This window comes from Rosa rugosa, chromosome 6 (assembly GCF_958449725.1).
Source record: "Rosa rugosa chromosome 6, drRosRugo1.1, whole genome shotgun sequence".
Classification (NCBI taxonomy): Eukaryota; Viridiplantae; Streptophyta; class Magnoliopsida; order Rosales; family Rosaceae; genus Rosa; species Rosa rugosa.
The window spans coordinates 48,754,422-48,780,966 of NC_084825.1; the positions used below are offsets into that span (position 1 = coordinate 48,754,422).

Consider the following 26,545-nt stretch of genomic DNA (forward strand, 5'->3'; position numbering starts at 1 on the left):
GACGTTTATTAGTCCATGCATCACCTTTTCTCAAACATTCTTGGTGGTAGTGGAGAGAGCACTATTAGTTTTAGTAGGACAGGGTTATGTTTTAGTGCCTCCATTAAAAAGGTTTCTAAAAGCGAGCAAGATGCCAAGATTGTGAGGTTAAACAAGGTGGGGTTCTCTAAATTAGACCAAGAAAAACCAAGTTGGGGGGCTATCAATGTGAAAAGGGTCAAAACTGGAAATTCAAACAGAGAGAGAGAGAGAGAGAGAGAGAGGGGGAAGGAGTAGGCGGGTAGTGTAATAATGTTGGAAGGTAAGAGAAACAGAGCAAGCATTCAATGCAGACATGTCTATATTGACACAGTTAGTAAATGAGGGACTGATCAATGGGTTGCCAATTACAAAATCAAAGCCTTTGTTTTTATCTCTGCACTGCTATATCACTCTACTAGTACTAGCTGAGAGTCTGAGTGGTTGTTGGAGTTGTTGGAGCTGTTTAGGCTTCTTTCCTTTTCCTAGTGTTTGGACCTCTTTCTTTGTGGCTTTTATTGCCATCTTGTTTTATTCTTTTGGGTCTTGTTTCCTGCCCACTTTTATTCAATTTATACCCTTCTCCAAAAGATTTGATTGAACTGGGTTTAGGCATTAGGGGTTTTGCTAGGGAATGCTAAGAAACCGAGTTCCTGGTTTTAAAGTTGGAGTCTTTTTGTATTGGGGGTGTCCTGGAATCTTGTTATTGAATCTTTTGTGGATATAAAGATCTGGGTTTTGTTGGGTTGATGATTTCTGAGAAGGGTTTCTGTTTGAATTGGACATATCCTTCATTATGGTGCTTTTGATTGGACGATGCTAAAGCTGGGTTTTCCCTGTGAAGCAATTATTAAAGGTTAGGCCTTTGTGTTTTTTTTTCTTTGGTCATATCATTATAGATCTCACTAAAGTTTTGGGTTTTAATGGTAGAATCTTTGGCTTTGTTATTTGAATGCTTTAGGGAAATAAAGTAAAGGCTCCTCCTCAGCCAAAGTTTGAAACTTGACTCACTCTCCCTCAGTCTGTGAAGCTCAAAATCTGGTTTCAGTTTTTTTAGCTTTCTGGGTGAGACTGACTGGTTTTAGATTGAAAAGGGCTTGATGCATATTTCAGTATGGAAGCCTATATCTCACTGTGCTGCTCTACTAATGGAGAAGAAGACCAGAAGGAGAGATGCTTCTGGTTTATCAGTGGAGGCCAAGAGAAAGCCTTCTGTTCTTCGTCAATTGCAAGAGAACAAGCTCAGGGAGGCTCTTGAAGAAGCATCAGAAGATGGGTCTCTTTCGAAATCGCAAGACATTGATTCCTCTGATGCTCCAAATCAAGATGGCAGCAGCTTTGGAAGGTCAAGATCTCTTGCTAGGCTCCATGCTCAGAGGGAGTTTCTGAGAGCCACAGCACTTGCTGCTGATCGTACATTTTCGACAGAGGACTCCATTCCTGATCTCAATGAAGCATTCAACAAGTTCCTCACAATGTACCCGAAATTCCAGTCTTCGGAGAAGATTGATCATTTGAGAGCAGATGAGTACAGTCACCTCTCAGAGGCTTTTGCCAAGGTATGTCTTGATTACTGTGGTTTCGGGCTGTTTTCGTATCTGCAAACTCTAGCATATTGGGAATCATCTGCATTTACATTGTCTGAGATAACTGCAAATTTGAGTAACCACGCTCTTTATGGTGGTGCTGAGAAAGGCTCTGTTGAACATGATATCAAGACTAGGATTATGGATTACTTGAACATTCCTGAAAATGAATATGGTCTTGTTTTCACTGTTAGCAGAGGTTCTGCCTTTAAATTGTTGGCTGAATCTTACCCTTTCCAAACGAATAAGAAGTTGTTGACAATGTTTGATCACGAGAGCCAATCTGTGAATTGGATGGCTCAAAGTGCTAAAGAGAAAGGTGCTAAGGTTTATAGTTCCTGGTTTAAATGGCCAACCTTGAAACTTTGCTCTAGGGAGCTTAAAAAGCAAATTGCAAACAAGAAGAGGAGAAAGAAGGATTCTGCAACCGGGCTTTTTGTATTTCCTGTTCAGTCAAGGGTAACTGGGGCAAAGTACTCTTACCAGTGGATGGCACTTGCTCAGCAGAACAATTGGCATGTTTTGCTTGATGCTGGGTCATTGGGTCCTAAGGACATGGATTCACTTGGGCTGTCTCTGTTTCGGCCAGATTTCATTATTACATCATTCTACCGGGTATTTGGATCTGACCCAACTGGATTTGGATGCCTTTTGATCAAGAAATCTGTAATGGGGAGTCTGCAAAGTCAAGGGGGGCGCACTGGGACTGGAATGGTGAGGATTCTCCCGGTTTTTCCACAGTACCTGAGTGATTCTGTGGATGGTATTGATGGATTGGCTGGAAATGAGAATGATGCAGTCAACCGTGAGGAAGAATTATTGCCTGAAGCAGATGGGGGGTCACAGATGCCTGCCTTTTCAGGTGTATTCACTTCCAATCAGGTGAGGGATTGTTTTGAGACAGAAATGGATCAGGACTCAGATAGGGATGGAGCAAGCACCATTTTCGAGGAAGTGGAGAGTATTTCAGTTGGGGAAGTTATGAAGAGTCCAATCTTCAGTGAAGATGAGTCCTCGGACAATTCATACTGGATTGATTTGGGTCAGAGTCCATTTGGTTCTGATCATTCTGGCAATATAATGAAACAGAATACAGGTTCACCCTTGCCACCATTATGGTTCTCCGGCAAGAAAAACAGCAAGATCTCCTCTCCAAAAGTTTCATGTAGAATTCCAAAGAGCCCATTATATGATGATAAAAGGTTAAAGCTCAGACAGCATGAAGATCCTGTGTTGTCTTTTGATGCAGCAATATTATCAGTGTCACATGAGCAGGACCGTGTTAAGGCAATTCCTGAAGAAGATATGTTTGCTGAAACAGATGCTGCTGCCTCAGGAGATGGTAGAATGTACTCAGATTCCGTCCATGTCAGGGAAATTCAAGAAGAATCTGAAATCAGGGAAGTTTCAGTGCCCAGTAGTTCTGGGCTTAAACACAGTGGCATTGGGAGTTCGTCAACCTCTGAAATTTGCCAAGAATCAAAGGAAAGTGCTGCAATAAGGAGAGAGACAGAAGGTGACTTTAGACTTCTAGGAAGAAGGGAAACAAATAGATTTTCTGGCAGTAGATTTTTTGGTTTAGAAGAGGGTGATCGAGATCCAAGCATGAGTAGTCGAAGGGTATCTTTTACTGTGGGAGACAGCCATAGAGGGATATCAAGCCATATTTTTGAGCCTGGAGAAGCATCTATGACTACCCTTGGTGATGACGAGCTTATGAGTGAAGGAGACTATGCTGATGATCAGGAATGGGGGAGGAGGGAGCCTGAGATAGTTTGTCGGAATCTTGATCATATTAATATGTTGGGTCTGAACAAAACTACTTTCAGACTGCGATACCTTATCAATTGGCTTGTTACCTCGTTACTTCAACTTCGGTTACCTGGTCCTGATGAAGGTGTGGGATTGCCACTTGTGCAAATATATGGTCCGAAGATCAAATATGAAAGGGGGGCAGCTGTAGCTTTCAATGTCAGACAGAGCGGTGGAAAAGGGCTAATTCACCCTGAAGTGGTACAGAGATTGGCCGAAAAAAATGGTATATCTCTTGGTATTGGTATCCTTAGTCATGTGCGTATCGTAGATAGCCCCAAGCAACCTTGTGGAGCACTTGATCTTGAAGATACATCTTTGTGCAAGCCAATGGCTAATGGTCGCCAAGGTGGTAAGAATACTTTCTTCAGGGTTGAGGTGGTTACAGCTTCACTTGGATTTTTGACCAACTTTGAAGATGTTTATAAGATGTGGGCTTTTGTTGCCAAGTTTCTTAGTTCATCATTTGTTGAAGGGGATGAGTTATCTACAGTACCAGAGGATTCAGAAACATAACACTTGTAAAGTATATGGTTGTTTTTTTTTCCTCTGCATTGAAGAAAATTGACGCTGATCACTCTGTTTAGCCACCTCCGGTGAATGTGATCAAGCCAGCAGCTGAACACGGGAGTAAAACAAAGGATCGATGCTTTGTGCAGTCTGATGTCTTTGCTCCACCTTTTACAGTTTTTCTTCTGAGCAGATGAATTTGTTTATTCTTGTTGTGATATCTGGTAGTAATGTATTTTTTGTGTTACTGGTATTCAGTTTCATGGAGTGTTTTCTCCACCTAGTACCAGTTCAGAAAGTTGTATGAAACTTGAAATAGAAGTCAAATGGCGTTTGAATATTTTTCTCTATAGAAAAGTGTTCTTTCATCATTTGCAATATGTTATTTCTCCAGGCAATCATTTTCATATGTCTAATGATACATGCCCTGTCAGATTTGATCAACTGTTTGCACTGTGAATAATTCACTATAGTTATTGTTGTTTTGCACTGGGGTCAGATTACAACGACGTTCTAGTACTTAACTTGGACCACAATGCGAGCCTCTTTCATTTTCCAATTTATTTCTCCACCTGATTTTGGGTGTAGAAAAAAAGAGGTTGAGTCTCCAGTGGTTTGCAAATTTGGTGAGGTTGGTTTGGTTGGTCTGGTCTGGTCCCATAAAAACATTATCTCAGACCATGTGGTTTGACTCGTTTACTTGATAAAGTTGATATATAGGTAAATAACTATATCCGGTATCTGCAAACCAACAAATATAGAAAATCTCATCCCTTGTTTTGATGTGATTTTGGTCTTGGTTTTGGTGTGTGCTCACTGCTCAAAGTTGAAGGACATTGATAGTTGAAAACTTTAAACTAAAGATTGGATTCCACCCCTTGTATATTATACTTGTATTCCTTGTCTGATACGAAAATGCCATGTCTATGAGTCTTGTATAATATATAGTGAATTAAGAAGGGATTGATGCTCTCTATGAGTCTAGTGTCTCACGCTGGTATTGTTATTGCGTAGAGCCACCATTTTTCTCTTGGGTCTGCAGAAGTTCATTAATCTTATGAAGTTTGTTTATCAATTTCGCATTTGATTTGGATGGCATCAGGAAAAGTTTAACAACACCTAACTGGCATGTGGGTTATGATATAATTTATGACGATGATTGATGTAGGCTCTTGTCTGTGTGTAGGTTCTTCTTGTCGATCTAAGATAGTAACCCTTAACCCCACAGATTCGGTTTCTTGGTCTGTTATTAATTATTTAGTTTGACTAAAAAGTAAAACAATCAAAGAGATTAGACTTTGAAATTAATCATAAAAGGAGGGTTTAAACTTTTGAAGCAAGAAATCTGGAGAATTTGTGGGAAACTATTAGTACATAGTTGGAGTTGCAGAAAGATTATAGACCTTGTTTTTCACTTTGCATCTCGACTGACAAAACATTATTCACTCTTCACTGTATTGCAGTGTGGTAATACTAGCTTAGCTTGACTTAATTCGATTCTGGTTTACTTATTTTAAGATAACGTATGCACAATTAAGGAGAGAAATCTTAGGAGTGCTGTTTCCAGCCAAGTTTTCAAGAACATATGGATAGAACAAGGATTGTTCCACTTGATCGAGCTCAACTAATTTTAACAACTCTAGCAAATGTACCCAAAGAGCTAGCAAGTAGAAAGAATAAGGTTCTTGCATCAGTCAACAAAACAACATTCTACTGTTTCACATGTTCAATCTGTTTTACGAACAAGTTCATGCACGTTGGAGATCACCAGAATAGTGTGTATATTATCTTCATATCTGAAAATGATTTGCAAATTAGCAAAATGATACCATATTGCCACTATCTCACCGCATCTTTTCTCTTTGGCATTATCTTACAACATTGTTATCTGCAACCTAGGTATATATATATATATGCCACCATTCAACATGTTGGTAAATGTAGCTTAAACATCCAAAAGCAGCGGTTGCCTTTTTGTTTTGGTTGTTCCATATCAACTACATAAAGTTCAAAAGTGCCTTACTTAGGGTTTATAGGATTCCAGCAACAATGATTGAAGGTGCCGCGCCCGGAGATTAGTCACCGAGTTGAAAATCAAGTTGCCATATCTTTTTGAATCAAGTTGTATACCCAGTCGTTGCTTCACTAAACCATTTTCTAGCCATGCATCTTCCATATCCTACAACATGTAGGGTCTGTAAATGAATCATTTTGAGTCCCAGCCAATATGGTGTCTTGTTGTTAAAAACCAAATGTTTCATCATCCGAAGAACATCAGGGATGAAATCTCGAACTACAAGCAATGAGGCGGTCAATTTTCCAATAGATGATGGTATGAACAGATGCATACTTCCCCCTAAATCCTAGATACCTCAACACTGATATTCAGTACCATTTTACTTCTAGGACATTAAGTAACTTAGCCTTCAAAATAGAGAAATCATATCTCTGAAACCATCTTGGATGCGGCTGGCTTTAACTTGTCTTAAGTTTGCCACCAAGCGTGAATGAATTATCATCCAGAAGCTTAATTATTACGTAAGTTAGTCTTCCAATATCTTTAAACTGAGTTAAACTTGAAAAATAGACCTACATGCATAAACAAGTAAAACTGTCCTAATTTTTCATCCCGTTAAGGACTTTAGAATGGTACAACCCATAGAATGAAGCTAGTTCACTTAGAGTGTGTTTGGATGAGGGAAAAAATGATGGAATTTAATTAAAAGTGAGGATTTCATAATTCCTAAAAGCCAATTCCCTCGTTTGGCATTATCAGATTGAAAATTTTAAATTTCTCTGTGGAAAAAAACGAATGAATTCGTTATTTAAATTCCTCACTTCAATTTCCACCAAAATAGGTGTCATTTACAAATTCCTTTGCAGCATTCAATTTTTATTTCCAAAACAAGAATTTTTTCTATTTTATCTTTTTATTTGTTTTAAACTTTCTTAATTTATTACACATTTCAAATCTTAAATTGATGCAACCAAACAATAGAAATTGCAATTAATGGAATTTTAGATTGATGGAGTTAAAGATTCCATCATTTATAAATTCCTACAGATTTTATAATTTTCTCATCCAAACGCACCGTTACGGAATTGGATTCTAATACAGATTCCAAAATTGATTATGAATAACTATAAAGATACCTTTTATTTTCTTAACTTTAACTATAAAGATACCTTTCAATAAAAGCAATGTTTCAAATATGTGGCTGTAATTTTTGTTGGATTAACTCTGTATTTACTCAAATCATGCACTAAAAATACAAACACATCAAATATCACCTTCTATGTAATGTCTAGGCATTTATGCAGAACTAAACCTGGAGGGGAGAGACTAGACTTCTCCTTCAAGTAAAAATGTACAACATAAACTTCCAAACAAATCTGCCGAGCCACGTGGCATCTCCTCTTTCACTTACATTCTGTACAACGTAAAGGTTACACGAAGTACAAAACACTGGAACGTCGTCGTTTAAACTGAGCCAGTGACTCCCAAACTGAGTTTGCCGAATTCAGATTCCAAGATTCTCTCTTTCTTTGCTCCCAAGTACAGAGAGATGGCCTTGGTCTCGGCTGTGAGAGGCGGCCGGCTCCCGTCATCATTACATCATCATCATCTGGGTTCGTCTTCGTCTTCGTCTTCATCACTAGGTAGTTGGGGTTCGTTAAGACCATGGAAGCAGATGAATTCTAGCTCAAAGGGCTTCACTCTCTTGGCTCGTTACTCACAAACACAGGACCTTTTCTCCTCTCGCCTTCAAGGTACTCACTTTCTTATCCAATTTCAATTGAGGTTTAGTGGTTTTGATTGTGTTTTGTATTAGTAGTTTGATTTGGGTTTTCTAGTTGGATTGTAGTAGTGGTTGTTTATGTGGTTTCCTATTTGTGTTCATTGTGTTGTTTTATATATACAGAAAAAGAAGTAGACTTTTACATAAGCAAATAGTTCTAGCAAAGCTTTGAAGTTTTGATTTTGAGGTGAAGAACTAGTTAATTCTTGTTTTTGAGTATGAATAAGGAGGTGGTGATCCTTCCTCTGTTAGTTTTGTTATGTATAGTTGGCATATTAGGAGGCTACTTCTTTGGAAGAGCCAAAGGTCGAAAAGATTGGATTACAGTAGTATCTGATCAGCCCAAAAACGATGTGCAACCACCAGTTGGTGCTGCCATCGTCTCCCAACCGACAGACGAGGCCTATAGGAAGTCTGTTATCCCCAAAAGAATCAAACTTTTCGAGTCCATTTAGGCCTGAGAAAAAGCAATCATTTGGTCCCTTCCCTCCGCATCCATCAAGATTTGTGGGATAGGCAGGTGAAGGAGGGTCGGAGTGGATAACTTCTCCTCGCACATTTCCAGGGAGGTTTCCAAGAGTGTGGCTTTGTAAGCTTTGTGGCCTTTGGAATGCAACTCTGAGGTTAAGCTCTTCACATTTGAAGACGATAAAGGTTGGGACACTTTTGGGTGTTCAAGCACTAAATGAGTCTGGCAAGCCTTGCCAGATAAATGAGGGGGATGGGACATTTTATGGAGCAAAGATAGATATCAGTGTACCTAATGCATTAAACAAAAAAAATGTCAGCGTCCAACGATACAGCTTGATATTCAGCTGCTGATCCTGATCAGTTTGAGCTGTATTACCCAGTGGAGGGTAAAGAAAGCAAGAGGGAGAGGCCGTTTATGATACACAGAGCGGTGGTTGGCTCCATTGAGCGTTTCTTTTTGCTATACTTTTGGGGCACTACTATGGGAAATTGCCATTCTGCCTTGGTCCACGTCAGGCAATTGTTTGCCCCGTCTCAGAGAAATTCGAGCCTTATGCTCTACAGGTGTCAGGATCACATATGTCGGGCTGTTTATCATGTTAATGTAAACACAAATTATGGATCCTTAGGTAAAAAGGTACGATAGGCTTGGATGGCACAATACAACTACATTTTAGTTGTTGGTGAGAAGGAAGCCAAAACTGAGAAGGTGAGCTTATGGGGAAGAGATAAAGAAGATGTTGCAGTAATGAGCAGTGACAGTCTACTCCAATTCTTCAAAGATGAAGTTGAAGGTTTCCGTTGGCATATTGTTTTCTGGTATACATAGCCTTTTCTAATTACCGAAACCAGATTTACCAATGATCTCTGCCGCCATAACGAATGTCCATCTCTGCTGTGAAGAATTCATACTGCTGTTGAAGGAACATCTGTAACTGCATCCCCATACGCTGTGAATTGGAGGATTCTTGCTTAGGCTATTTTTGTTACAGTTTCATTTCCTATCTAATCATGTTTTCTAGTCCTAGTACTAGTTTGATTCATTGTATCAGTATAAATACCTCCAAGATGTAGAAGAATAGATTGATTTTTATAGTCTTCTAAGAATTATATAGAGAGAGATCACCAGAAATAACCAAGTTCTTGTTATATCTCTCAACATAAGCTTCAGAACCACTTCCATATGTGGTAGTGGGTATTGATCAAGTCATTCCTGATCACTTTATGGTAGTAGACTAGTAGCTATAAAACTTTAAAAAAAAAAACTTTAAATGAAGTATTCCAGTAATCAACTTCATTCCTGATCACTTTATTGATTTGAGCTGAAGCTTGGAAATTCTTGCTATTATCAGATAGTATGGAAAACTTGCCTAAACTGGTGGAGGATATTGTCCGGACATCATTAAGTACAGGCCCACGTGGCGCCCTAAGGATGGCTCAAGGTATTCAAGCATTTATTGGTGTTGGTGGGGAGTGGCTTACTGAGGCATCAAAGGTAACAAGAACTTTTTTTTCATTGTGATACTTTCTTCATTTTCATTGCAAAAGTTGTTTCTTGTGGAGCATATCAATTTGTAATTGTATTATGCATTTCTGTATCTGAGCAATATGCAAATGTATACTTTTTTCATGTTGATATATTTTCAAGCAAGGGAATGTTTGTTTTAAACTCATCACAAATTCATGTTTGATTGTTGGCATTGCTTGTCTAACACCGTGTACACCTTGTAAACTATAAGCACATTCTCTTGCTTAAAGTGTCCGAGAACATAAAAAGAATGAATGGGTTATTCAGCCTCAGGACTTCTAATTATTGCTGCTTTTTGTCAGTTATTGTCTACAACTCTAGAAAGGGCTGAATGGCGCCTAGTTTGTGATTAGTGCTTTGTTACTCGACACCTAGTTTGTGTTTGGTTGTTTTCTTTATGGTTGATATACGCTCGAGTTGGTATGGGTAGATCTTGCACCTGAATAAGTGAAATCATCAAAACTAAACTTCTAATCACCCTAACTTTTGTTTGTAGTCAGCAAATTCATCTACTGGCTTACCAACCCAATTGCAGCTTGGAGTGCTCTCCCCCCTTTACTTGAGGAGATTGTTTGAGCGCATGGGAGCAACTTATATTAAATTGGGCCAGGTACGTCTTGTTTGTTTGCATTCCTGCTTTCTGATGGCAAGTTATAGCTCCAAATGGGTATTTAGTACCCTTTCAAATGTCTGAGTATGGCTGCACCATAAGTTTAGCTATTAACTTATTAAAAATTATCTTCTTCTTTTTTTTTGGCTTATCTTCACTGTCTTTCTTCATGTAATGTACATAATCACTAACTATTAGCTTACTTGCAATTGTTAGTTCATTGCATCCGCACCAACATTGTTCCCAGCAGACTATGTCGAGGAATTTCAGAACTGCTTTGACAGAGCTCCCGCAATACCTTTTGTGGAGATTCAACAAATATTGCGCCAGGAATTGGGGAGACCAATTGAAAGTGTATTTGAGTATGTTGACCCAACTCCAATTGCTTCGGCCTCAATAGCACAAGTTTGTTCTCTTCCTTTCCATTCTCACATTTCATTAGTCCATTTTTTTGCTTAGTTTTAATAATGTCATTAATGTGCCATATTTTGATTAGGTTCACGGTGCAAGGCTAAGAGGGTCCCAAGAAGATGTGGTTATAAAGGTCTTGAAACCCGGAATAGAAGATATGTTGGTTGCAGATCTGAATTTTATTTACATAGTTGCTCGCATTTTGGAGTTCTTGAGTCCTGACATAAGCCGTGCTTCACTGGTACTGTAGACAGAAACTCTGTAGTTGCAATTAATGACTAATGGATAAAAAGTATATACATACATGTTAGTTAGATACTCCTAGAAATCACTTGGCATCTCTTTACTTGCAAATTATATTTAGTCCAAGCAGGAAAAGTTAATCTAATGATCTAGTGACATGACATAGTTTAGTGTGATGCCAGCATCTTTGATTCTTCTTGTTCTACTTCTCTTCTTCATCACTCAAAAAGAATTAATATCTAAGTCCTATTCGTAGTTTTATACATATGTTGGGAAGCCATTGTGGATATTTTTCCATTATAATCTGTTCGTATTTTCAGTAGGTTGGTATCGTGAAGGACATACGGGAATCTATGCTTGAAGAGGTTGATTTCTACAAGGAGGCTGCAAATGTTGAGTCCTTCAGGAGATATTTAGAAGCCATGGGACTCACAAGGCAGGCTACAGCTCCAAGAGTGTATCACCAATGCAGCACAAAACGAATTTTAACAATGGAGAGGCTATATGGGGTTCCTCTTACTGACTTAGACTCTATAAGTTCACTTGTTTCTAGTCCGGAGGCCAGTCTCATAACTGCCCTTAATGTGTGGTAGGCCTTGAATATTTCATTCACAATATGTTTATTTAAGTGTCAAAACTCTGATTTTAATTCACCAAAAAGAAAAAAGCTTTGATTGTCTCTTGTTTAATGCAGGTTTGGCAGTTTACTTGCCTGTGAAAGCTTCCATGCAGATGTGCACGCTGGAAATCTGTGGTTGTTGCGTGATGGCCGTATTGGGTTTCTTGACTTTGGTATGTCCTCATCCATTACATTTACCCATGGCTTGGTTTAGTGGTTGTAATAGGTGATTGTCTTCGGCATTTATTCCATTGCTTCAGTTGTTTGTACATGGTATATGAAATTTCCACACATGGCTGGATGTTTATTGGCAGAAAATGAAGAGAGTTATCAAAGTAAATATTTATATATTCACTGGTGTATAGCTTTATTAACCTATTGGTCGTTCCTTACCAAAAGTGCACAGTCCCTAGGTGCAGTACCCATCATCCGCTTCAAAGTTGTATGAATTTCTGTTTATTTGCCTAACCCTTCAAGTGCTGATTTAATTTTATGGTTGTTGCCTTTCACTTATTTCGAAATTATGTTTTCATTGGACTCAAATTCACAGGAATCGTAGGTCGTATAGACCCACAAACATGGGCTGCCATGGAAATCTTTTTGGCATCAATTGCAACTGAAGAATATGAATCAATGGCATCTGCGTTGATTCAAATGGGTGCTACAGACACAAATGTTGATGCTAAGGCCTTTGCAAGAGACTTGGAAAAAATGTTCTCATCAATGAAGGCAAGCATTAAACTTTCTTGGGCTAATTATGTTTTGCTTGAATCAAGCTCCTTTTGATTGTGCTTTTTCTGAGATAAGTTGAAGTCCAGGAAAAATCATGTTTTTAACTCAAAACTGCCGTCAAAAGATGATATATATATATGGGTCCGGATCATGGGACACCATATTTTACACAAGTTTTTACACTTCTTTTTAGCCATTAGATCTAATTAAGTTCAACGGTCTTGATTAATTTCCATCATGATGTGGAAATGACATCAAATATAAAAAAAAATAAAAAAATAGTCAACTAAAAAAAAAGAAAATTAAATTAAACTTTTCTGGAGAGGAAAATTGAACTCAAAAAAACTTACGTCCCTTTCTCTCTGGCTGAGTAAGGGTTTGGTCTAGGGTTTCGATTCCTGGAGTTCTCTCGTCCTTCCCATTCAATCCTTCTTTACTATATGTGGCAGCGGGTGCGAGTGGTGTGGTGGGGGTGTCTTGCTTTCTTTAGTTGGGTTTGTAGAATGGAGGAGTCTTTGATTGAACTGGCCAAACGGCTAGCTTTAGATGATGAAGAGAACTTCAATGTCATTCAGATTGAAGCAAACAGTTTATTCTATCTCAATTCACCTCATTAACACCTTCACTATTCACTAAAGCAATGTTTTTTGTTAAGAGTTCATATAATTATCATAATCACCAAGCAACCAATATCATGATCATGTGATTCATGTCCAGCAAATATTCTGGGTTCGATCACCACCATTATCCCACATGAAGTCATGAACGCTAACTAATTTTCCCCATATTGCAATTATTAGACCATAAAATTCAAGTTCGATCCAATTCTTTATTTAACACACCACCCTCTTCATCAATTGATTCATTCATTCAAAAATCCTAATTTTTATAATCCACCAAAAATTCAAACCCAGCGTTTGTTGTCTTCCCTGACAGCACTGGTTTTTCTTTTTCCTTTTCTCAAGAACATAAGTCTTATGTTCTTCTCATTGTATTCTGGAAATTTTAATTTTAATTTTAATTTGATGTTTAAAAAAATGATTGTAATTTAAATTTATTTATTTTTTGGTTGAGAAAAAAATTAATTCCATGTCATTTGCCACATCATTAGGGAAATTAATCAAGACCATTGAACTTAATTAGATCTAATGGCTAAAAAGAAGTGTAAAAACTTGTGTAAAATAATGTGTCCCGTGATCCGGACCCTATATATATATATATAATATTGGCCTTCAATATTTTTGCTGTAGAAAAGATGGAAAGTGGAAGAGGTGAATCAGAGCTCAAATAGTGATGGATTTAGAATTTAGAACTGAAGTCGCATTATATTAGTTTGAATTTCTTAGCAATAACATTGACATTGTATCTTAAATGCAGGAGTTGGATACGGAAATAGTCATAGCAACAGCCAGGGAGCCGGCTACCAATGCAACTGCTGTTTCTGCTAATGTAGTCGTTGATGAGAGACAAATGAATGCACTTTTTCTTGATGTGGTAAGCTGTTGCCTGCATTTAGGTTACTTGCATGCATGATTTGATGAAATTTCACTACTCGAGCCTTTTGATACCTTCAAACTCATAATGTTTCTGAATACAAAAATCAATTGGTACATACTGTGCATTTCAACATGGAGATCCTGAGAGTGGGAAAATCAATCATGAACAGGGTTCGAGGGGAGACCATAAAAATGAAACAAAATAGGAGCAATTGAAACAATCAAAATTATTTCAAATGAGGGACCTCTTCTGAAAGTACCACATTGATAACTCAAACAAGAGTTATACGGTTAGACTGACACAGACACAGTAAAGTTCATACTGCTTAATGTTCAGTAAAGTTCAAGGCCGCACCTGAAAAGTGGGGATATTCTTTTTTAGTAGGTGTTAAGGTCTGTGATTTTGGTCATTCAAAGGATAATCACCAGCAATAACCTACTTTCATGTTGATATTTCAGGTTCGGGTTAGTGAATCGTATGGATTGAAGTTTCCCCGAGAGTTTGCACTTCTCTTGAAGCAGCTCTTGTATTTTGATCGGTACACCCGTTTGTTGGCCCCAAACTTGAATATGCTCCAGGACCAAAGGATTTCAATTGCTTCAAATCGAAGAAGCAACTACAGGGACAATTTCAGCTGAATGTAGAAATTGCAGATAGGTCGTGTAATTATAAATAAGATTGAAGATTGGAGTTGTATGCGAGCAAAGCATGATACGGATTTTGGTATGGATTTGTCATAATATTCATACCTTACAATACTTTGCTTCACTAATTGATTACTACGGTTTCGTTTGCTTTTAGCTGAATCCACCATCAGACATCATAGGAATGTATAATATATGGTTTTCAAAAGTAAATTATATTATATAGCACTATAGATAAGCATTGGACTCAATATTTTTTTTCTCTTGCCATTTTAAAGGATTCTTTGTGGGATCAATATTTTCAATCATATGCGAGTAAATTCACTGTTCCGTTTTTATGTCTCAAGGCATAGATTATTTTTGCAAATTTTTAGCCAAGTTGAGATATTGTACCCAAGCAAAGCCGCTACTGTGGTTTTAGGTTTTGGTTTGGCCATTGTTGTGAGGTGTGCTTTGGTTCACCAGTTGATTACTAAATATCATACATGGTCTAATCAGCTAAAAGCAAACCAGAAACAACTAATATGCAAAAGAAATTTGTATTAATATTGCACATGATATACTCTACTGTATACAAACAAATCAATCAAATATGAGTCCTTTTGAACTTACATACATGTACAACAAATGAAAACTTTGACTTTTGCATCTATAACACACTTACTATGGGCAACTGTATTAGTCTCACTAACAACAAAAGGTAGGTCTTCTAGAGGGAGGGAAAAAAAAAAGTTCCAAGTAGCTAAAGTGCCAATGTTTTGCCTTGAAAAGCTTACCAGAAATCTATCTCTGCATCAGGGTCCAATAAGTGACACCAAGGTCTTCCATCCGAGCAATGCGCCTAGGAGTTTCAGTATTATCATTCAGTGCTTGACAGCAACATATCCCGGGAAACATATTTTAGTTCCTTAATGAGCTTTTTGTCCCTGAACGAGATATACCAGACCCTCTAATCACTTGACTTGGCGATTTGTAACCCATGAGTTGATGAAGTGGTGAGCTTGACTTTGGTGGCAGCTCTTCAACTTCTGAGGAATGATTTTTTGACTTCAACATACCGGATGATGTTCTTGCTGACATAAATCTTTCGACTGGATTCTTGTCTTTGTTTTGAGATTGAGAGCGTCTCAAAACAATCCCCTGTCTCCCTCTTGTTGGATTGTTTGAACCATATGACATATTTCTCTCATGAACTGAATTACTTTGGAGAGAGCTTGAGAGTGTTGCATTTACAGCATATCCTGCTTCAGTAGAGCCACTTTTGCAGTATGAGAGTTCATAACCATAATCATCAGAACACGACACAGGATCCGCAACCTCACTTGGTGGAGGGCCTATTGCATTCACTTCATAAGGGACAATGTGAGTTCTCTTATGGAGTGAAAACTTAAGCACCTTTGAGCAAGCACCACATTGAAGTCTATGGCATCTCCTTTTGAAAAGAAGAAAATCTGCAGGTATCTGCAGCGGCTTAAAGCAGTTATAACAAAGCACAATAGGAGCTCCACCTGCTATTGGCAGGAAATGACGCTTAGGCATCTGTTGTTTCTCTCCATAATACTTCTTCACCTCATGACTGTTGTGCCTGAGATCATCAGACATTGTTTCACTGTCCCACTGGCTTGAGGCATAACCAGGATGAACCCTACGTAACCCATTAGTATTGCACTGGATAGGTAGAGGCATTGGTGCTGAGTACTGCCTGGCTGGAGGACAGTGTTGCATATAGGAGGGATCAACTTGGTGTCTGCTTGTTGTTGCCTCACTTGAGAAAGGTATTCGTGTGTACTGACTTTGCTGCTGGGTATAATGGCTTCCCGCTCTGCTTCTTCTGAAATCCCTAGGCTGATTTAGGCCATGGAAAAGCTCCTCCTCAGATGCCTCATAATTATGGTACTGGGGAATATGCTTTTCCTGCCGACTTGCATGCACATTTAAATTGTTAACTTGATTCTGCAGTTCATAAACCATTCTCAGAAGTGTCAACTTGTCCCGTCCAACACTCACAGACATGTCAGATTGATAGTCTGAATTGCTTTGGAACTCATTATGCATTTGATTTGTGAAGTGTTCATTTCCATATCCACCTAGGGAACCTCTTTGAAGAGAAGCCATCCTAGGCATATATTCATTCCTCTGCACTCTTGCATGATCTCGACTTGGATAACCTGGTCTTCTAGGTGGCAGCAATTCATCTTGATACCGATTTCTGTATTTCATGGCATGACCATTCTTATCAGACAGACTTGACCAGGAACTCCTAGCCTGACTTGGTGATTCAGAAACTCTATTTCCCATGCTTTCCGCCAGAAACTTATCCCTTCTGTATCTTTCTTCAGATCGAGCCAAGTTCAGAGCTTTATAAGAATCTTGAAATGTATGTAGATTATGGTTGTAGAACTGATCATCCATACCATCATAAGAAGAGACACTTCCATCATAAGCATGATGGCTTCTAGTTGCTGGGGACTTCGATCTATCTCTAACTGCAGTGCTAAATTCAGATCGGGGGCTGAGAAAATCTGTAGTTTCAAATGTGTTCGAAGACTTGAAATGATCAAAACTTTTTGGAACACTATTATGCGGTTCCTTGAGTTGTTCATTTGGAGAAGAAGTAAGGGTACCTGATGAACTGCTCTCTTGTGCTGGCATGTGAACAGTAACATCACTATCCCTTGTAGCTCCTGGATTGACAACACTTGCTCTCCTGAAATCAGAATCAACGTCCATGTTGATGTCTGCTTTTGCGCGTGACTGTTCATCAGGAGATAGAATGATATCTGATGAAATGCTCTCCCTCGGGAGCATATGAGCAGGATATATTGAACTACTTCCCCTTGTGGCCACTGCATTGAGACTACTGGAACTCGTGGAATCAGAATCAATCTCCACCTCAATGTCTACTTCTACATTTGGTGCTAAAGGTAAACTCCCATCATCTTTCAATGCTGGTGAACATGCTGCTGTTATTGGCAATGGCTCCTTTCTTTCATTACTTGCCAACTCCATTGATGAAGAGATTTCTTTGGAAACTCCAGGTTGCTCGATACCATGGTCACCATAATCATTTTGATCACTCTGGTTGTTTTGGTTTCCATCCGGCAAGTTCAAGTGTCCAAGCTGCTCACCACCATAATTTTCTACAGTTGAATTATCAGGATCCCTCTCGCTGTTTTGAATTGTAGTGTATTCTCCTGATTCTGGAAGAATGACCTTGTGACTTAAGCTGCTAGATTCTTCATCTTCAGAAAACTTATTCTGATTCTTCTCATTGTGGTGATCCGAAAAGTGTTCTCCCGAGTCAGGAAAGGTAGCCTTTGGACTTGAGCTGCTGGATTCAATGCCTTCTGAAGACTTATTCTCAACCCTCTCAATGTTTCGTTCCAAGAAGCATTCTCCCAAGTCAGGAGTTGTAGCCTTTGGACTTGAGCTGCTGGATTCAAGGCCTTCTGAAGACTTACTCTCATCCCTCTCAATGTTTTGTTCCAAAGAATATTCTCCCGAGTCAGGAGCCTTAGCCTTTAAACTGAAGCTGCCATATTCAATGCCTTCTGAAGACTTACTCTCATCCCTCTCATTATTTCGTTCCAAAGTGCATTCTCCCAAATCGGGAGTTGTAGCCGATTCAGTGCCTTCTGAAGAATTACTCCCATCCCTCTCATTCCTTCTTTCCAAAGAGCATTCTCCCGAGGCAGGAGCTGAAGCCTTTAGACTAGAGCTGCTAGATTCAGTGCCTTCTGAAGACTTACTCCCATTCCTCTCATTCCTTCTTACCAAATAGATTTCTTCCGAGGCAGGAGCCTTACTTGAGCTGCTAGATTCAATGCTTTCTGAAGACTTACTCCCATTCCTCTCATTCCTTCTTTCCGAATAGAATTCTTCCGAGGCAGGAGCCGAAGCCTTTAGACTTGAGCTGCTAGATTCAATGCTTTCTGAAGACTTACTCCCATCCCTCTCATTCCTTCTTTCCGAATAGAATTCTTCCGAGGCAGGAGCCGAAGCCTTGAGACTTGAGCTGGATTCAATGCCTTGTGAAGAATTACTCCCATCCTTCTCATTCCTTCTTTCCAAAGATAATTCTCCCGAGGCAGGAGCCTTACCCTTTAGACTTGAGCTGCTAGATTCAGTGCCTTCTGAAGACTCATTCTCATCCCTCTCACTCTTTCTTTCCAAAGAGCATTCTCTGGAAAACTTACCTTGATTCTTCTCATCGATTTGGTCTGAAGAGCATTCTCCCGAGTCAGAAAGAGTTCCATTACAACTTGTGATGCTGGATGCCTTAACTTCAGAAACGTGACCCAATCCATTCACCTGAGCTGCCACTGTTCCATTTAAGCCAGTGCTCCTGCTTCTCAGACCGTTTACACGATTTTTCGCTGCAGTAAGGAGGAGGACTTGGATCAGAAACGCCGATCATGAATATAAAAACCGATCGAGTACCAAGAACTGAAAGCTATTATCCATATAAAGGCGCATAGAAAGAGACAGCTCAATTACTCAGAATGCCAAATCCATAGACAGACATGATGGTACAGAAATAAACAGTTCATAGTAAATTAGTTGGTAACTAATACAATGTCCTAATCAAACAAACTGAGCAGAATCAAACAAACAAACAAGTCCTTACATGCCAGGACCACTTGTTCTATCTTTTAGGCCACAGAACCTCGAAAACTCTAAGCTAAATTACCTCAATACACAGACAGTAGTTCGTAGCGAGAGTTAAACAAAGTAGAGTAATTTACCTAGGAGAATCGCACCACATCCACCACACTTGTAGACCCGAAAATCCGGCAACTCCGGTAGAAGCAGCCGGCATTTAGGACATCTAACTAGTCGAACTTTCGTAGTGAACTCAGTAGCCATATCTCTCCCCCACCGAAAAAAAAAACCAAACTTGAGCTTCCAACACAAACTCTCAAACTTAATGCACCATCTGCAATGCAATCACAAGATGTAAACAAAAGCTTAAAAAGGGTACTTAGATCTACAAAAGAGAGCATGGACTCGGATCAACTAAGAGCTAAAGAACTCACCTGAATTATAAAAGAGATCCAAGAATGCTGAGAAGTTTTGAAGATGGAATAGTGATTCTTAGCTAGCGTTTACCAAAACAGAAAAGTCTGAAAGAGAAACAGAGAGAGAGGCAGTCTTTCTCTCTCTGAGAATTGAGAAAACTTGAGGTTTAGGATCAGTTAGGGGGAATTAATTGGAAATGGTCTTTTTGTCGTGCTGAAGAAGCTTCGAGGTCAACCATTCCTTCCTGCACCGTGAGAAACACGGGAAGCCAAAGCCAAAAGTGACCTCGCCGCCGACCTTATTTAAAGCGTCAGGAGTGACGTGTCACCACTCACCACCAAGCTCTACTCCTCTCTCTCTCTCTCGTTTCTCTCTCTTCATAATTCAAAACTGGAAAAATCAATGAAATGTCCTCTGCCTTCCCTCGTTGGCAGAGAAAGACCGTTAGCCAAGTCAACCAATCCCTCTTTATCTCTTCTTTTGTTTTTCTAATTCTGGAAAAAAAAAATTACAGTTTAAGATATCGGTAAAATAATAAACAAACTTCATGTTGCTGTAGACTAGCTAGAAGCCTAGAACTCACGACTGAATTAGTGTATTATTGCATGATGCTAGTCTACTATAATGCATGGAGTTAGTATATCGATGCATAAATTTAAATTAATTACTATAGCAAACTGGTTTATTTAATGAATCGATACATCAAATTAAAACTCACGACATAATTAGTGTAGTAATGCTTGCATGATGCTAGTCGATCTCTACTAATGTATGGAGCTAGTATATAAATGCATAAACACAAATTAATTACTATATCAAATTTGTCTATTTAATAGATCGGTACATCAACTTAAAACTCACGACAGAGTTAGTATACTAATGCATGACACTAGTCTATATTAATATATGCATAGAGTTAGTATACCAATACATAAATTTACTTTAATTATTATATCAAATTGATCTATTTAATGTATCGATACATAAATGCGAACTCTATTTAATGTACCGATAGATAAATGCGAACTCTTAGTTCACGTCAGGAGTAAATTTGACATTTCAGAAAAAACGAAACCCAGCTGTTCAAAGTCAAACTTGGACTTATCTCCTCGCTGTCAGAGGTAACGTGTCATTCAAATTCCAGGTGATGCTAGAGGAGAGTAGGTGTGTTTATTTTTGAGGTGGGTCCACATTTTGACTAATGAGGCCATTAATAAAGCAAAACCCAATTAGTTTAGACTAATTGTGTATATAATTTCGCGCCAATCAGACTGGTTCTTCCACCGGGAAAACGACCTGGATTGGCATCAAAAAATCCAGATGACGACCTGGTTTCGATGTCGTGACGCACATCAATTACATTTCCAGGGAGGTTACTGACATTTCAACTCAAGTTAGTCCACACTAGTACAGTTCGTTCTGCTTCAGCTTCTAGGTCAAAAGTCAGACATGGTATCTTCCTCGTTTTCGCCTCCCCTTTTCCTCTTCTTTATTCCTTCTCCTATTTCCTAATTTTTGCTTTGTAATGTTAGGTACATCTACGGTACATTAATGTATCGATACATCAAGTAAACGTGTTTAATATAGAGGTAAAGTAGCTTATTACGGAGATAAACTAATTCGAAATCAAGCCAAGTTGATCTATTCATGCATAGAGTTAGTCTATCTCTGTATAGAACGTCTAGTCTATTTAATGGTATATTAATATACCGTAGAACTTTTATGTGATGTGACTATGTGTTATTGTCTTTCTTGGAAACTAAGCAATGTCTGTGATCTTTACCTCTTTTAGAGAAGAAGCACGCTGGACATAATCATTGGTGTCCTTGTGTTTTTACTCTCTGGCGTATGAAAGATGCTCCTAACAGCAGACAAAAGCTTTGCATTTGGCTTTTTGGGGATCCCTAATTGTGTAAAAAGGGTCCAAGAGACAAGGCATGTGTAAGTTGAACTGATGAAGTAATCAAATGCTTTTCTTTGTGCTGTATAGAACGTTTTTCTTGGGTTGTATGATGCAAACATATCAAGGACTTGGTCAAGGATATGGATTGTGGCGTAAGCGTGGGGATTAAGTATCAACCCTACCTGAGTTTTACAGACCATGACCAATTCAAATGTGATGCCAACTTTAACAGTAAAAAGAAAGAGTAAACAATTGCAGTAATTCCCATATAATGCAAGAAGCCAAGTCTAGCCGACTGAAGCTGTGGCTCAACATAGAGACTTCCCAATTTGACCTAGGACCCAAGTCAAAATTCCTAGTTCATTGGCAGAAGTATAGAAAACGAAAAAACAGATGAAACCATGGAAATGATTTAAGGCCATTTATACAGGTAAAGAAGAAAAAGTAGCTCTGCAGTTGGCTTAGGAGCCCTCACTAATTAAATGAATGGATCCAACAGAGAAGTATAAAGTGATTGCTTTTCCTTGTTCTAGAGAACATTTTTGTTGGTTTTATACAAATCAATTCAAGGACTTGTTCAAAGTTCTATAACCACTGCCCACTGGGTTCTAGACCATGACAAAGTACAAGAGGGCAAGATCAGGAACTATAACATTTTATCTTCGGGGAAATCTTTAGATTATGAGTAGTGCTAGGTGAACCGCTCAATAAATTATGAATGAAGCTGACTCATCCAGTTGAACTAGTAGCTTCTGCTCAACTGACATACAAGGCTCTCCCCGATTGAACTATGATCAACTCAAAAATCCAAGTCCATATATTGGCAGAGATTTGATATATTTTTCCCTCTTGACAGAGTATATAGCATGCAATGAACTGCAATATAGCACGCTATGTTGAACTGATGGTATGTAAGTACGTAAATAAGTTTAAGTTACACGTAGATCAATCCACAAAGGACCGAGGCAATAAATATTCTTACATAAAATGGGCAGTTTTAAGTATAATCATAAGGCTACTCTCAGCAGTAAAGTCCAACTCAATCACATTGTATCCTGCTAAGACAATTCGCCATCTTCAGGCTGTCAAAGCGAACTGAACATTATAATTCACAACAGATGCACACCAGGTTTTCTCAAAGAACTATCCTCTCTGTTCAGTCACAACTGATCGATATTTGTGTAAGCATTAAGCCGTGAGCGATATTTCTGTTTTGATACTTAATTAGTCTCAAGCCAACCAAACAAAAGAGAAAGACAATAGGCCACAAGCATAGATTGATAGGATTATCAGCATGCCTACTGTGGTAAACATACTGAACTGTCGCGAAAATGCACTGAGGGATGGCACCAACCAATGCTAAAATGTCGGGGAAAGTACCAAAAATGGTGCTACTGGGAGGTGGATGATAAAACCACCACAGCATTCCCCACCTCCCCAATTTAGCTCCTTCCCTCTTAACCTTGTGAATGAGCTCGCAGATGCAAGTGATTACAGCAACAATAGCAAACAACATACCAATTAGTGCATAGTTTGATTTACTTGGGGAGGAAGCCTGATCAAAAGCAGCTGACAGAAGCTCTAGGATGATGCTCACGATTAAAAAGATCCAGTCTTCAAAATTAGCCTTCAAAAGAAATTAGTAGTCGAATCACAAATTAAAGACAACTATCAAGAAATATGCTAACAAGGATGTTGGTTAACTGCAGCTATGAGTTTAGAACACTAGCTTTATCTTCTGCTTCAACATGTCACGATAGTCATCGTTGGCCCCATTTGAACTGGTGTGATGTGAAATCGACATGCTGGACACTGAATTGTAGGTGAAAGGACCATCTCAAAACTTCTTCTACAATATGTAAACCAAAAAAGCCTTCTACAATATACATGACCTTGTAACTGAAATATGCATAACAGGCATGTCTTGTCTAGTCATTAGGTAGTTAATATGGTACTCTAAAGATTTTCTTTCTCATCTATTTCTGTTTGGCTAACATTGAGAGTTGGAATGAAAACGACTTTATATTGTTAACTTGGCGCTAGCTGAAAAGTTACTTAAATCGGATAACATAACAAACTCCATGTGTCTTAATCTGTCAAAGGAAGAGTAACCAACTATGATTTGAACCAACATATAACAAGAAAAGAAAAATGCTGAACTATTGCTCAACTTTGAGGGTTAGCTAGGTATACACATTACATGACCCTTGTATAGAACATCCTTTCAGAAAAACATCCATCAAAATAATAATAATGAAGTGTTGCACTACGTACTGGTCGAGGTGCCAGATTCTATGTCTACAGAAAGAATACCTAATTGATTCCCTAGAGCCGCTATTTTATTAGAGCGAAAGCTCTCACTTCTCTCATTTCTTACTTCTCTCGAGAAACATGATCTAATAATTCATTCACAGGAGCTGTTTCGATAATTAAGCCCTCACTTCTCTCATTTCTTACTTGATTTCTTGTTCTCACTTCTCCCATTGAGGCTGAAATCCCTTTTCATAGAGATGTCAGTATGATGCAATACTTAAAAATGAAAATGATTACTGAATAGTTGCATTACATACCAACTGAGCTGACTGATTCTGAATCTCGAGAAACATGATCTAATAATTGATTCACTGGAGCTGATTGGATGGTTAAGCCCTCACTTCTTCTCTCGTTTCTTACTCGATTTCTTGCTGCATGCAGGATAATTATTTAGAAATGTACTCACAACAATGATGTCAAAAACTGAATAGGAATTCGTAAGAACCTTTCTTTGATGAGATATATGAAAGCTAATTTGGTATTATATACAGAAGGCAATTAAAAGAGGTGGCTCAGGAACTTAGAGTTGGTTTTGTAAATAGCTCACTGGTACTACATCCACAATGTTATGAGACCCCAACCTTGATCACCCTCTCAAAAAAGAAGATAGAAACAAAAACTAATAGTTGATTAACATGTAGACGGAAATTATGGAATGACATGCTAATGCAATATTGTCTTACATTTAAACTACTTACAGAGTCCAAGGAGACAGTAAGTCATCAATATCATTTGAGAAATTTCTGACAAAGATTTATCGAGACCTAGTTGGTTCAATCGTATTTTACACAATATAAGCAAATTTACATATTGTAAAATCTTTGGTGCCATGTTAGGAAATTCCCCTTAATCTCTAGTACAGAGATCTTTGAACCTAAAACTCCAATCAATAGCTGGATAGCCGGAACCTACCCTCTACTTGCTTTTTGATAATTGTAGACCATTGTTTGAAGTGAGAACTAAACAGAGAAGACTGCTAGAGAATAATGTGCTGGTTGATTTACCTCGGAGAACGGCACCACATCCACCACACTTGTAAACCTTAAAATCTGGCAACTCTGGTAGAAGCAGCCGACATCTAGGACATCTGACTAATCGGACTCTAGTAGTGAGTTCCTGAGAATCCATGAGGCTCCCCTGCAAAAAAAACTACATAATGGCATGCATCAGGTATGAGTTAATTCCAATTGAAAGACTATGATCCACCTCAATCATTCATTGGCGATAATCAATGAAATTTCGAACTCAACTGTTACCAAAAAAAGAAAGTTTTTAGAGGAAAAGTAAGAAAATAGAGGGGAGCAGCAATGTACCTGAACTGTGGTGTTGTAAAGAGAACTGAAAAGAGACGGAGAGACTGGTATGCAATTGCTAGTGTTGGTACTCGGTAAAGAAGGAAATAGGGAGGAGGTGCATGATTCACGTACGCCAGTTTAGACGAAGAGTAAGACCAAAACCAGTCTTATTAGTACTCTACCAAGACGAAGCAACAAAGAAAAAGAGTGACGAGTGATTACAGCAGGCCGAATCAAAGCGTCGCTCTCAAACTCTGCCGTTACTCCTTAAGGTTTTTTTTTTTTCTTTTTCTGTTTTCTTTTTCTTTTTTCTTTTTTAAGGGTCGGTTTTATTTATTTAAGTTTTAAATTTGATTATACCAGACCAAAAGATGAGTCTTATGGTGTCCATTTTTTGGGTGTAAAGTCTTATGGACACTTTCCCCAGTAGGGTTTTAGACCCTTTTCTCATTCAGAACACATCAAGTATGGAAGCCATATTGATCTTTAACAATGCACAACCTAGGGCGCAATCTCATTTCATATCAAATTAACCAAAAGAAGGTGCAGTAATGTCCAATACTCCCATTCTCAAAAAAAAAAAAAAAAAAAGTCCAATACTCCCAGTAAATGAACAAAAGTTCTAGCACAATATACCATATACATACTCATCAAGCAAGAGGCGAGTGCTCTTGCTGTCAAGAAAACGACATGGATTGGCATTAAAAATTTCAGATGACAAGGTAATATCTTTTTCATGACGCGCATCAGTATATACCAGGAAGCTAACTGACATTCTACTCCAGTTAGTCCCCAGCAGTGAGTTCCTTTTGCTTCAGCATCTTGGTGAAAGTCGAGCATGGTTTTTTCCTCGAAAATCCCTTTCCCTTTTCCTCTGTTCTTTCTTCTTTATTCCTTCTCTATTCCTTACTTTTTCTTCCAATCTGATTATGTCTTATTGTCTTTCTTGGTAACCAAGCAATGTCTGCAGGTATATGAGAGACCTCTAATTGTTAGCTCTTTTATAGAGGAAGCACACTCGACATAATCATTGTAGTCCTTGTGTTTTTACTCTTTTAGTGCATGAAAGATGCTGCAAACATAAGCTTTGCATTTAGGAGTTCACTGATTAAGTAAAAAGGGTCCAACAGACAAGGCGTGTAAAATGAAGTCATAAAATGCTTTCTTTGCTGTATATAGAACATTTTATTGGGTTGTTTACAAATCAAGGACTTGGTCAAGGGTTTCAAGAATCAATCCGCCTACCACTGGGTTTTACAGACCGTGACCAAGTGAAGTGTGATGCCAATCTAACAGTAAGAAGAAATCGTAAACAATAACAGTAATTCCCCATTGGTAAAACACTATATGAAAGAAGTCTAGCAAACTGAAGCTGTGGCTCAGTAACTGACATAATACTTCCCAATTTGAACTAGGACCAAGTCAAAATGCCTAGTTCAGTGGCAGGGGTGGAGTTTTGTTTCTCTTTCAATAAGACCAATTAAAACATACTAGTAGCGGCACACAATTGTTAATAAGCGAAATGCAACCAAGA

At 38.5% G+C, this 26,545-nt stretch overlaps 4 protein-coding genes across 4 annotated transcripts; 2 read left to right on the plus strand and 2 right to left on the minus strand.

Annotated features, from left to right (window-relative positions):
- Positions 1-251: 251 nt before the first annotated feature.
- Positions 252-4,347, plus strand: LOC133715080 (uncharacterized). The gene is made up of 2 exons (XM_062141398.1): positions 252-874; positions 980-4,347. Exon 2 carries the CDS (start codon positions 1,119-1,121, stop codon positions 3,930-3,932), a length of 2,814 nt encoding a protein of 937 aa, XP_061997382.1. The 5' UTR covers positions 252-874; positions 980-1,118; the 3' UTR covers positions 3,933-4,347.
- A 3,058-nt stretch (positions 4,348-7,405) lies between these two features.
- On the plus strand, positions 7,406-14,732 carry LOC133717577 (uncharacterized aarF domain-containing protein kinase At5g05200, chloroplastic). The gene is made up of 10 exons (XM_062144299.1): positions 7,406-7,697; positions 9,550-9,692; positions 10,222-10,335; positions 10,552-10,740; positions 10,832-10,987; positions 11,313-11,578; positions 11,684-11,781; positions 12,159-12,337; positions 13,718-13,834; positions 14,296-14,732. Exons 1-10 carry the CDS (start codon positions 7,493-7,495, stop codon positions 14,473-14,475), a joined length of 1,647 nt encoding a protein of 548 aa, XP_062000283.1. The 5' UTR covers positions 7,406-7,492; the 3' UTR covers positions 14,476-14,732.
- A 274-nt stretch (positions 14,733-15,006) lies between these two features.
- On the minus strand, positions 15,007-19,844 carry LOC133714107 (uncharacterized). The gene is made up of 3 exons (XM_062140185.1): positions 19,518-19,844; positions 19,227-19,417; positions 15,007-18,857 (listed from the first exon to the last, which is right to left on the minus strand). The coding sequence occupies exons 2-3, from the start codon at positions 19,345-19,347 to the stop codon at positions 15,382-15,384; spliced, it is 3,597 nt and encodes a 1,198-aa protein (XP_061996169.1). The 5' UTR covers positions 19,348-19,417; positions 19,518-19,844; the 3' UTR covers positions 15,007-15,381.
- Positions 19,845-22,266: 2,422 nt separating this feature from the next.
- Positions 22,267-24,967, minus strand: LOC133718917 (uncharacterized). Its single transcript, XM_062145795.1, has 3 exons — positions 24,721-24,967; positions 23,974-24,087; positions 22,267-23,892 (listed from the first exon to the last, which is right to left on the minus strand). The coding sequence occupies exons 1-3, from the start codon at positions 24,842-24,844 to the stop codon at positions 23,777-23,779; spliced, it is 354 nt and encodes a 117-aa protein (XP_062001779.1). The 5' UTR covers positions 24,845-24,967; the 3' UTR covers positions 22,267-23,776.
- Positions 24,968-26,545: the final 1,578 nt, after the last annotated feature.